The sequence below is a fragment of the Nicotiana tomentosiformis genome, chromosome 7, assembly GCF_000390325.3.
Source record: "Nicotiana tomentosiformis chromosome 7, ASM39032v3, whole genome shotgun sequence".
Classification (NCBI taxonomy): domain Eukaryota; kingdom Viridiplantae; phylum Streptophyta; class Magnoliopsida; order Solanales; family Solanaceae; genus Nicotiana; species Nicotiana tomentosiformis.
The window spans coordinates 39742151-39755207 of NC_090818.1; the positions used below are offsets into that span (position 1 = coordinate 39742151).

The following is a 13057-nucleotide window of genomic DNA, read 5'->3' on the forward strand; positions in this document are numbered from 1 at the left end:
ATGCTGGGGTTACCTCGGTTAGAGTGGAAAGGAATTCCTGGCCATTCTACCAGCAGGGTTATTTCTTATATGAAAGCTCGGCGTATGGTAGAGAAAGGATGTCTAGCCTATTTGGCTTATATTCGCGATCCCAGTGCGGATGTCCCTTCTATAGACTCAGTACTAGTTGTTCGTGAATTTTTAGAAGTATTTCCTGTAGATCTACCGGGGATGCCACCCGACAGAGATATTGACTTCTGTATTGATTTGGCTCTGGGCACTCAGCCTATTTCTATTCCACCATACCGTATGGCCCCATCAGAGTTGAAAGAATTGAAAGAGCAGTTACAAGACTTGCTTGACCAGGGATTCATTAGGCCAGTGTCTCGCCCTGGGGTGCACCAGTATTATTTGTAAAGAAGAAAGATGGCTCTATGCGGATGTGTATAAACTATCGACAGTTAAACAAGGCCACTATCAAAAACAAATATCCACTGTCAAGAATTGATGATTATTTGATCAACTTCAGGGTGCCAAGGTATTTTTGAATATCGATTTGAGGTCTGGTTACCATCAGTTGACGATTAGAGTATCTGATGTCCTTAAAATAACTTTTCAGACTCGGTATGGGCATTACAAATTCTTAGTGATGTCGTTTGGGTTGACAAATGCCCCAGCAACATTTATGGATTTGATGAATCGGGTGTTCAAGCCTTATTTGGATTTTTTTGTGGTTGTATTCATTGATGATGTCTTAATTTACTCCAGCAGCCGAGAGGAACATGAGGAACATCTTCGAAGTGTGCTTCACACTTTGAAGAATAATCAGTTATATGTCAAGTTTTCAAAATATGTTTTGGTTAGAATCATTTACTTTTTTGGGGCATGTTGTATCGACAGAAGGCATAAATGTGGATCCTAAGAAGATTGAGGGTGTTCAGAATTGGCCTAGACCTACTTCAGTTACAGAGATCCGGAGTTTCCTGGGTTTAGCAGGTTATTATCGTCGGTTCCTGGAAGGTTTTCATCTATAGCAAGCCCATTGACCAGATTGACCAAGAAAGGTGTCCCATTCAGATGGTCAGGCGAGTGTGAGATGAGCTTTCAGAAGCTCAAGACCGCTTTGAGTACGGCGCTAATGTTGGTATTACCCACAGGGTCCAGGATCGTATACAGTATATTTTGACACATCTCACATTGGGCTTGGTGCAGTATTAATGCAAGATGGCAAGGTAATTGCATATGCGTCATGGCAGTTGAAAGTTCACGAGAAGAATTATCCTGTTTATGACTTAGAATTGGTAGCCATTGTTCATGCGCTGAAGATTTGGAGGCATTACCTCTACGGTATCTCGTGTGAGGTATTTACTGATCATCGTAGCCTTCAGTATCTGTTCAAATAAAAAGATCTTAATTTGAGACAGAGAAGATGGTTGGAGTTATTGAAAGACTATGATATCACCATTTTGTATCACCCGAGAAAGGACAATGTGGTGGCCGATACTTTGAGTAGAAAGGCTATGAGTATGATCAGTCTTGCGTATATTCCGGTTGGTGAGAGGCCATTAGCTGCAGATGTTCAGACTTTGGCTAATCAGTTTGTGAGGTTAGATGTTTTAGAACCCAGTCTGGTTCTAGATTGCACAGTCGCTCGGTCTTCTTTATATGAGTGCATCAGAGAGAGGGAGTATGATGATCCTCATTTACTTATCCTTAAGGAGATGGTGTGGCACGGTGATGCCAAACAGGTTGCTGTGGGGGAAGATGGGGTTCTGCGAATGCAGGGTCGTATTTGTGTGCCTAATGTGGATGGGCTTCATGAATTAGTTCTTGAAGAAGCACACAGTTCCAGGTATTCTATTCATCCAGGTACCGCTAAAATGTATCAAGATTTGCGGCAACATTATTGGCGGAGGAGAATGAAAAATGATATAGTTGCATATGTAGCTCGGTGTCTGAATTGTCAGCAAGTTAAGTACGAGCATCAGAGACCTGGTGGTTTGCTTCAGAAGTTAGAAATTCCTAAGTGGAAGTGGGAGCGTATCACTATGGATTTTGTTATTGGGCTCCCACAGACTCAGAGAAAATTTGATGCAGTTTGGGTCATTGTGGACAGGTTGACCAAATTAGCACATTTCATTCCAGTGGCAGTTACCTATTCTTCAGAGAGGTTAGCTGAAATTTGCATTTGTGAGATTGTCTGCCTTCATGGTGTGCCCGTGTCTATTATTTCAGATCGAGGTACGCAGTTTACCTCATATTTCTGGAGGGCTGTACAACGTGAGTTAGGCACGCGGGTGGAGTTGAGTGCAATATTTCATCCACAGATAGACGGACAGTTAGAGCGCACTATTAAGATATTGGAAGATATGCTCCGCGCTTGTGTTATAGACTTTGGAGGTTCTTGGGATCATTTCTTGCCACTGGCGGAGTTTGCTTATAATAATAGCTACCAGTCGAGCATTCAGATGGCTCCATATGAGGCATTATACGGAAGGCGATGCCGATTGCTAGTTGGTTGGTTTGAACCGAGAGAGGCTCAGTTGTTGGGTACCGATTTGGTACAGAATGCCTTGGATAAGGTTAAGATTATTCAGGATCGACTTCACACAGCTCAGTCTAGGCAAAAGAGTTATGCCGACCGTTAAGTTCGTGATATTGCATTCATGATTGGAGAAAGAATATTGCTCCGGGTTTTACCTATGAAAGGTGTAATGAGGTTCGGAAAGAAGGGCAAGTTGAGCCCTAGGTATATTGGACCCTTTGAAATTCTTGAAAGGGTGGGTGAAGTAGCCTACAGGCTTGCATTACCACCTAGTTTATCAGCGGTTCATCCGGTGTTCCATGTGTCTACGCTCCGGAAATATCATGGTGATCCGTCCCATGTGTTAGATTTCAGCTCAGTCCAATTGGACAAAGATTTGATTTATGAGGAGGACCCGATGGCTATTCTAGCCCTGCAGGTCCGACAGTTGAGGTCAAAGAGTTATCCTTCAGTTCGGGTGCAATGGAGAGGTTAGCCGGTAGGGGCATCTACCTGGGAGTCCGAGTCGGACATGCGGAGTAAATATCCATATTTATTCACCAACTCAAGTACTTTTTTCTAACTCCGTTCGAGGACGAACATTTGTTTTAGAGGTAGAGAATGTGATGACCAAAAATGTCATCTTTAAATTTAATAAGTAATTCTGTGTTCTAAGACCTCAAAAAGTACCATTTATCATTCATCGACTTGCGTGCGCAGTCCGTAAAATTTTTCGAAAAGTTTTTATGTGAAAAATGGATTAAAATGTGAAATAGAGCTTTAAAACTCAACTGAGTTGACTTTGGTCAATATTTTGAGAAAATGGACCCGGATCAGTGTTTTGGAAGTTCCGGTAGCTCCGTATCGTGATTTGGGACTTGGGCCTTGCCCTAAATTTAATTTGGAGGTCCCTAGCTCAAGTTATGACCATTTAACAGAAACTAGTAATTTAAAGGCTAAAGGTTTTCAAGTTTGACCACGGGGTTGACTTTTTGATATCTGAGCCGGAATCCGATTCTGAAAATTTGAACAGCTCCGTTATGTCATTTATGACTTGTGTGCCAAATTTGAAGTCATTCTGGATTCATTTAATATGTTTTGGTACGGGATTTGCAAATTAAAAAGTTTAAAACTCAAAGTTCGAATCGGGGTGTGAATTGTAATTCCAGCATTATTTGACGTGATACGAGACCCCCGAGTAAGTCCGTATTATGTTATTGGACTTGTTAGTATATTCGTACGAGGTTTCGAGTACCTCGAGAGTGAGAATTGGATTTAAGCAAAATCTGAATTTTTGCCTTCTATTGTAATCGCACATGCGGATTTTTCACCGCAGGTGCGAGCTCGCATATGCGAGCCTTCCATCGCAGATGCGCCCAGGCATGTCAAGGCTTCGATCGCAGAAGCGTGTCCGTAGATGCGCATCAAATCACGCAGATGCGGGACTGGGCTGGCCTGGGGTCTTCGCATGTGCGACCATTTTGCTCAAAAGCAGATGTCACAAGTGCGACAGGAGTATCCGCAGATGCGGAACTTCACCTGGCAGCCTGGCATCACAAATGCGAGCTTTGTCTAGCAAATGCGAGTCCGCAAATGCGAAAATGACTAGGTAGAGCCCATAAATTCGGAAATCACCATTTTTACTCATTTTTGAGTTTCAAGTGGATTTGGGCGATTTCAAGGGGGATTTTCACGACTTTGAATTGGGCAAGTGTTCTTTAACCAAAAGTGATTATATTTCACAAATCTATGTCTATATTCATCATTTATTTCGGATTTAGATGGAAGAAATTGGACTTTTTTATAAAATATTTCAAAAACGAAAAGTTAAGATTTGAAGGTCCATTTGATATCGGAATTGGATAATTTTTATATGGTTGAACTCGTATCGGAACGGGTGTTCGGATTTTGCGAGTTTTTTTTTTCAGGATTTGAGACGTGGGGTCCCACTGTCGAATATTTTAATGAATTTAGGATTTTTATCCGAAAAATTAGTAAATTCATATTGAATTAATTTCTATGATTCATATTGACTATATTGAATTGTTTATGAATATATTTAAAGTTTTTGGAGATGAATTTAAAAAGAAAAGTTGTGGTTGAGTAATTGATTGGAATTTGCAAAGCGAGGTAAGTGTCGTGGTTAACCTTGACTTGAGAGAATAGAACCCTTAAATTATTTATTATGTGAATTGCATGTGAACGACGTATAGGCGAGGTGACGAGTGTCTATACGTCGTCAAATTAATTATTTGCCTGCTTATTTGAAAAATTATAAATTATTTTAAATCATAAATTAATTATTATAATGATTAATTCTTTCCTATTCTTTGTCAAATATTAATTCTTGAATTTCTGCATTAATTGTTACATGCTATTTGAATTATGTGTTTTAATTGTTATTTGACATTTAGTATAGTAAATATTAAACTTCCTATTTTATCCCTGATTTCTATAATAATTTGCTATTTGTCATTGTTTGTTTCATAATTAAATCACAATTGTTGTATGCTTGTTGTCTTATAATTTTATATTAATTGTTATATTTATTGGGGAAATTTCTTCTATAAGAATTGATTGAAATGGATATATTGGAGGATCGGGTTGCACGCCGCAACAGACTTATTAAAAGTCAATATTGGAGGATCGGGTTGCACGCCGCAACAGACTTATTAAAAAGTCCATATTGGAGGATCGGGTTGCACGCCGCAACAGACTTATTAAAAGTCAATATTGGGGGATCGGATTGCACGCCGCAATAAACTTATTGGAAAGTCAATATTGGGGGTATTGGGGGATCGGATTGCACGCTGCAACAGACTTATTTAAAAGTCTATATATATACTTGATTGAAATAAATATATGACAGACTTGATTAAAAGGAAAATATTGGGAGAGCGGGTTGCACGCTGCAACATAATTGAATGTAATATATTGTGAGAGCGGGTTGCATGCTGCAACAGAATTGGTTGAAATAATAATGGATTATGACTGTTGGGTTGGATTCAATTATTATAAATGAGTTACCTGATTTATTTCTATTATTTGAAGTTGTTATTAATATTGCACACATGTTAATGTAAGTGAATCGCCTTAGCCTCGTCACTACTTCGTCGAGGTTAGGCTCAGCACTTACCAGTACTTGGGGTCGGTTGTACTGATACTACACTCTGTACTTCTTGTGCAGATTTTGGGATTGGTCCCAGCGGCATACCATAGACTTGCTCGGATTTCAGCTACCAGAGGAGACTTGAGGTATAACTGCATGACGTCCACAGTTCTGAAGTCCCCATCTATTTTACTTTAGATGTGTGTTTATTTCCAGAAAATTTTATTTTATTCAGACCTTTATTTGTAATTATTCTAGAAATTCGTGCACTTGTGACACCAATTCTGGGATGGTATTTAGACACCATTATTTTTATAGATTATTTCACTATATTTCAAACTTTGATTCCGCATTTGTTTCCTTGTTATTAATAAATTTAAAATTATTTTAAAAATGGATAATATTATTCTAACGTTGGCTTGCCTAGCAAGTGAAATGTTAGGCTCCATCACGGTCCGAAGGTGGGAATTTTGGGTCGTGACACTTTCCAACTAATAGCGCAACTACCAATGCAAAATACATAGCCTCTCACTGATCTTCTTTTGTCAAGATCATCTGCATAATCTGAGTCTACAAAATCAACCAAAGTATTAATATTTCTCCCAAACTCCAAACATGTGTTTGAAGTACCTCGCAAGTATTTGAGAATCCATTTCACAGCATGCCAATGTGCTTTACCATGGCAAGCCATATACCGACTTACCACACTCACTGCTTGTGAAATGTCTGGACGTGTACAAACCATTGCATACATAATACTCCCGACTGTACTGGAATAAGGAACCTGTGCCATGTACCTCTCTTCTTCCTCTGACTGCGGGGACTGAGCAACTGATAACTTAAAATGAGCAGCAAGAGGGGTACTAACTGGTTTAGCATATTTCATGCCAAATCTCTCCAAGACTTTCTCCAAGTACTTCTCCTGGGTTAGAAATACCATATTGATTTTTCGATCTCTTTTGATCTCCATGCCAAGGATTTTCGTAGCTGCTCCCAAATCTTTCATCTCAAATTCACTTTTCAGCTGACTTTTCAAATTGTGAATTTCTGTTAAATCCTTAACAACAATGAGCATGTCATCAATATATAATAATAGGTACACAAATGATCTGTCATTTAACTTCCGGAAGTAAACACAACTATCATACATGCTTCTTGAATAACCATGACTCAACATAAAGGAATCAAACCTTTTATACCATTGTCTTGGAGAATGCTTTAATCCGTACAAGGATTTCATCAACAAGTAAACATGATCTTTTTTTCCTTCAATTTCAAATCCTTCGGGTTGATGTATATATATTTGTTCCTCAAGTTCGCCATGTAAGAAAGTTCTCTTAACATAAAGTTATTCTAATTCCAAATCATACCTGGTAACGAAGGCAAGCAAGACAGGAATAGAGCTATGTTTAACAACATGTGAGAAAATATCATTAAAATCAACTCCTTGTACCTAACTATAGCCCTTTGCAACTAATCGTGCCTTATACCTCGCATCTTCAACCCCTGGAATGCCATTCTTTTTCTTGAAGACCCATTTGCAACCAACAATTCTTTTTCCTGATGTCGGCTTCACAAGAGACCAAGCACCATTCTTGTGGAGAGACTCAATTTCTTCATTCATTGCAATCAACCACTTACCTGAGTCAACACCATAAATTGCTTCTGAATATTTTGATGGTTCTTCAATTTCTTCAGTTTCCTGAATAGTATTAGATATATATCTTTTATATATATTTTTTTATCACAAATAATATATATTCTTAACCATTACTAAGATTTAATTTGATGTAAATACAGGGGTCTGACACGACCTGTCGGAAAGTAACGGCCAAATTTCGTCAATTAGGAACACTCGAGGGGATGTCACGTCCCCCTCTTTGCCCTAAAGTTTGTCACAAAATTGGTGGGACATTACGGCGTGACACGCTCATATGCATTGCTTTCTTTGTTCCTGCAAAAATTGCTTTATAGGGTCTAATATATTCCCCAAATTGACAAAACCTCTCCTCCTCCTTTTGGCTTTCCCTTCAATTGTTCCTATATATTGAAGTTTCTCTTCTTCTTTTTTTTCATCTAAAAGTTTACTTTTGTAATATAAATTACTATAAAATATCGTTGCACTAATTACACATTCTTAATACTGAGAAGATAGAAGCACTGAGTGATGATTTTGGGCATTCTCAAATAAGGTAAATTTTAAAGCGGATTGTTGAATTTACAGGAATGTTTGTCTATCCAATACAAATACCACTGAGTGCACTGGTCCACAGTGAAAGTAGTATACTTATCTTTTGTACTGGGAATTGGTAAATAATTAATAAAATTAAACCCCGAGAACGTACTGAGAATGTATAAAACATGAAGCCTTTTGTCTCCCAAATAAGAGTTTTGAGAAGTGTTATGGGCACTGTGACTGCATCTAAGCAGACATGGATTATAGGGAACAGTAATGCCTCACCTTCACCAAGATTTTGACACTATCTATGTCTGCACTTGCCTTTCTCTTTTTCCTTTTCCATTTCCTTAATCCTCAATTCCTATGAACCCATTCCCCAAAAAATATACTACTGGTATATCTTCTGTATACAATATTCTATTTTTATATTTGGTTAATATACTAGTATAAAAATTTCAGGCACATAGTATTGTGTTATGGACAATGAGAGTGATTGTTGAAGGAACATATTTAATAGTCAAGGACTTGGATAAAAAAAAATCCTAAACTGGAAGGAATGGATAAGTAATTTATTGGTCATTGGTGGAGGGCAACTAGACACAAGGACGTACAGTGTAAATTACATAGTCCAAAAATGAAAGCAGATAAAAAAATAGATGAGTGAAGCAATAAAGAAAGAGAGAGGAGAAAAAAAGGTGTGATCTAGAGAAAACAGAAAAAAAAGCTGTAAGGTGTCACTTTCAGCATAGAAAAAGAAGTATAGTGGTCAATTTGAGCTAAATAACCAAATGGTTGTAACCTGTAACTAATTAGTTATATAAAAACTAAAAGGAAAAGCCTTGGGACAATCATACCAAGTGGGACACCAGACTTAAAAGGAAAAAAAAAAAAGATAACTCGATTCACTAAGTTTTTGCTATGTTCGGATCATTAGAACGACCGGATCGCAAGGATTTTTGTACGCAACATTACTTTGCATTTCGTCAAGAGACTATTTTCACGACTTGAACTCACGACCTCCACTGGTTTACCAGTTATACCAAAACTTTCCTTCCAAAAACTCAGGAGAAGTGAAAAGAATGGTAGAAATTGAACTAAGCTAGTTGTGGCCGAATGGCAAAAGGTAAAAGAGTTTTTGGATTGGTGATATCTGCTTTTTGGGCAGTACAAAAAAGTAAAAATAGCACAAGGTTAGCAGCAGCAGAGTTGCAGTACAGTAGAGAGAGAAGTGATGATGAGATTACAAAGACCTTTAATCTTTGTTACTGACCAAACACTGCAACCCTTAGCAGTGGCATCAAAGGGTCTCTAATAAGGGGATCCTCTGCTCCTCTTAATTACTCTGCTGTTGCCCTTATTCCCTTACCTTCTTCTCTATCTATCACCCTTTCCTTTGGAGTAGTAGCAAGCAATTTTTAGTACTAACAAAATCACCACTTTTCTTTATTTTGGCCCGTGCATATAGTATTACAGAAAGATACATAAGAGAGTTGCAGTCAAACATAAAAAGCTGTGAACAAAGAGAGAAAAATGGGTTAGGCTAATGTAGTGATGACATAAATATAGGCCTTTTTGTTATTTCTCGATGGAATTAGGAAAGTTGGATGGCAGAGCCTTTTGGGGGAGGCAGCAGAAGCAGAAGCAGAAGTATCAGATTTCAGAGTGGTGCCAGATACAGAACATCAAAGAAGAGGAGAGTTGTGAGGAAACAAAGCAGTAAATTAAAGTATAATCAATCAAAAGCTGGAACAAGAAAAGCACAACAAGGGTCTGAGTCTGGATCCTCACAGGAATCAACACCACCATTATCATCCCAACCAAAACCAAAACCAAGATTCATCTTTGAGACATGTAGTAGAAGAGGGAAAACTAGAAGAAGAAGAAAACCAAGACCCTTCAGAAAAAGAACCCCAATTTTACCTCTATCCTCAACAACAAGCATTTTTCCCCCACAACCATCAGCTGCTGCCACCACAACCCCAGCCTCCCAAGAAACGTTCATACTTCCCTTCATTGGAGCAAAACGTCGAACATGCAACATTGGGAGAAAAAATGGGAGACAGTCAACACCAAAATCACCGAACCACATCAAGATTAGGCCTAAGGAGTACTGTAGGCGAGATAGTAGAAGTTCAAGGTGGTCACATTGTAAGGTCTACAGGTCGCAAAGACCGCCACAGCAAGGTTTGCACAGCCAAAGGCCCAAGGGACCGCCGTGTACGCCTCTCTGCTCATACTGCTATTCAGTTCTACGATGTCCAAGACCGCCTTGGCTATGACCGTCCTAGTAAAGCTGTGGATTGGCTCATCAAAAAAGCCAAACCCGCCATTGATGAACTAGCTGAGTTACCCGCCTGGAAACCCACACTTGGTTCTGGTTCTATTTCTGTTTCTGCTGCAAACACTAGTAATCTTGAACAAGACCAATCTCAAGATGAGAACTTTACATTCCACCAAGAAAATGCTACTACTAGTTTTTTTGATAATGCTGCTGGCCCTTCTAATAAAAGGGCTATGACAACTCTGCGGAATGAAACCAATACTAGTGGTAGCTTTCTGCCTCCATCTTTAGAATCTGATGCTATTGCTGATACTATTAAGTCCTTTTTTCCAATGGGTTCTTCAACAGCAACAAATTCTTCAGCTATGCAGTTCCAGAGCTTCCACCAAGAGACTAACAATATGTTGTCAAGAACCAGTACTCAGAACCAAGATTTAAGGCTCTCTTTACAATTTCAAGATCCTATTTTGCTGCACCACCAAAACCAGCAAGCTCAACACCAACACCAACACCAAACCAATAATCATAGGGAAGAGGTTCAAGCACAAGTAGGCCACTTTACCCCACTTGGGTTTGATACCTCGGGTTGCTGGTCGTCTATGCATCAGCAGCAGCAGCAGCAACCAGTTGGGAGGGTGCAAAGACTTGCTTCTTGGAATGATAATAGAGACACTACTGCCCAAGGTGGCGGGTACTTGTTCAATTCACAACCAGGGCCAGGGCCACCGCTGTTGCAGCAGCTATTTGGCGGCCAAAATCAGTTTTATACTCAGAGGGGACCCCTTCAGTCCAGTAACACACCTTCGGTTCGAGCATGGATTGACCCAACATCATCAGCCATTGCAATTGGCTCAGCTGATCAAGCAGTATTACCCGTGTATCATCATCCATCCACAATTCCTCCTGGTTATGGATTTGCCTCTGAATTAGGCGGATTCTCTGGGTTTCGTATTCCTGCTCGAATCCAAGGTGATGAAGAGGAGCACGATGGTATATCCGATAAGCCATCCTCTGCTTCCTCTGATTCTCGCCATTGAGTTTGGCTCCGGCAATATTCTCTTTTTATCCACTGACAGGTAATCACTTCATAAATCTTGTTCAATATTCCATTTCATTCTTGAAATGTTGTTCACTGTTGCATTGAGCTCAATTTGCAGGAATATGATTTGCTTGAATAAAATTGGAAACTTACAGAAGTGATGCTGTAAGAGATCCTGGAGCTGGAAAATGAGAAAGTTCGTTATCGAGTCTGATTCAATGGCAAATGAACCGTGTTGAAATGAATCCTGATCATCTTTTCAGGTGGTTCTTCGATCCGGTCTAATATTATTAGTTATTAAAATGTTCTTTCTTTCCGTTGTTGTGTAATGGAGCTTTTCAAGCTCAACTGCTACTCTAGGAGTGATGATATGTGTTTAGACTTTTCATGTTGCTGCTGTTTGCTTTTATTTCATGAATTGGAGACTTTCAAGCTAGAAATGGTAATGTTCTGTTAACTATCTTCAAGTCTTGGGATTCCAATTGTAGAACCATTTCTCTCAATATTAAGGCATTCTTGAATGTGATGGAGTTCCTAGTTAACCTGATTGCTGTGACATTGATATTGTTGTCTTTCCAATTTTCTTCTCTTTACAGTAAAGGGTCAATTTTTCATGTAGGTGACCGAGAGATCTATCTTTGGTTTGATAGTTGCTTTACCACTTTCTGATAAAAACAGTTTATATTTCAACAACTTCTCAAAGCCTCAAAAGGAATTGAAAGAAATAATTATGGTCGTTTTAACATCCCTATCGCTGATAGGATTTTTGGGAGCATATTAAAAGTTTAAGTCATTTTCTGTGAACAGTTGGAGTAATTAGGGTGGGTTTGAGAGTGGTAATCTGAATGCTACTTTCAGCTTCAAACTTCCTTTTAGTGACTCCCATCACCTATTTTAGCTGTCTTAGCTTTTATGGTATAGATCATTAGATGCAAGACTAAACTTTATAGTAGATAAATAAGTCTTGAAAACATCACCTACCTAATTTCCTAACGTTGAAGGGTTTGGCAGCCATTCAAGTCCTTTTTTTTTTGTGTGTGTGTTGGTGGTGGTGGTTGGGGGGGGGGGGGGTTCTTGTTCTTTTACCATCTAAAGGCAAGAATTTTCGTGATTGGATTACTTTTTGTGAAACCAAGTTACTCTCTTGTTAAATGAAAAGAGAAAGAAGCTGAATGAGAATTGTTTGCTATCCTTTAGAGTGTGTCAAGAGGTGATTCATGTTTGTGGTAACAAAGGGTTGATCAGAGTCAATAGTCATAGCCCCATAGAGCCCAAGTCATAAGGGTAGTTTAGCACACAAAGGATAAGTTGCATAGGAATGTAAACTTGTCAAAGGACAGCCGCAGCAACTAAAGAAAAAGGTTGTGTTAGATGAATGTAGGAAGGTAGAACTAAGTGGGGATAGCTAGGCTTCATAAATATGAGAAATTGAAGGGAACCAATCAATTGCTATGAAGGATGAATCAGAAACTGAATAATGGAAAGAACTACAGACACAGATACAACAAGGTATGGTACTTGGAAATCAATTTATGGTCCCCTCCCTCTGCAAATCTCAGTACACCTCATAAAAGTCTCTGTCTAGTGAGATACAACAAAGAGATTTTCCTATTCTCTTTTTGGGGTTTACTGTTTACTCAGTTGGGAAAATTTTTGTTACACATGTTGGTTCTATCAAGATGTTGACAATTGCTTTATTGTTGTCACTTCTTTATAGTAATTGACTATACTATCAAACGGGAGGAGAAATGGACTTCGATTTATGGAATAGTATGATGGTATCATGAGAAGGTGAGTCTTAGAGCTACGGTCAAGTTGTCTCGTGTGACTTATAGGTATAGGTCATTGGTTCTGGCTGGAATCATCCATTGATGCTTGTAAAGGTTGCTTACATTACACCCTCTTGGGGTGAGGTTTTTCGTTGAATCCTGTGTGAATGCGAGATA

At 39.0% G+C, this 13057-nt stretch overlaps 1 protein-coding gene across 1 annotated transcript; it reads left to right on the forward strand.

The window, feature by feature from the left end:
- Positions 1–8993: 8993 nt before the first annotated feature.
- Positions 8994–11632, forward strand: LOC104099118 (transcription factor TCP4-like). Its single transcript, XM_009606019.4, has 2 exons — positions 8994–11148; positions 11230–11632. The coding sequence occupies exon 1, from the start codon at positions 9844–9846 to the stop codon at positions 11107–11109; it is 1266 nt and encodes a 421-aa protein (XP_009604314.1). The 5' UTR covers positions 8994–9843; the 3' UTR covers positions 11110–11148; positions 11230–11632.
- The last annotated feature ends 1425 nt before the right edge of the window (positions 11633–13057 follow it).

Excerpts from the sequence above, each read along its gene's own strand:
- LOC104099118 (XM_009606019.4), top strand. The coding sequence starts at position 9,844 with ATGGGAGACAGTCAACACCAAAATCACCGAACCACATCAAGATTAGGC.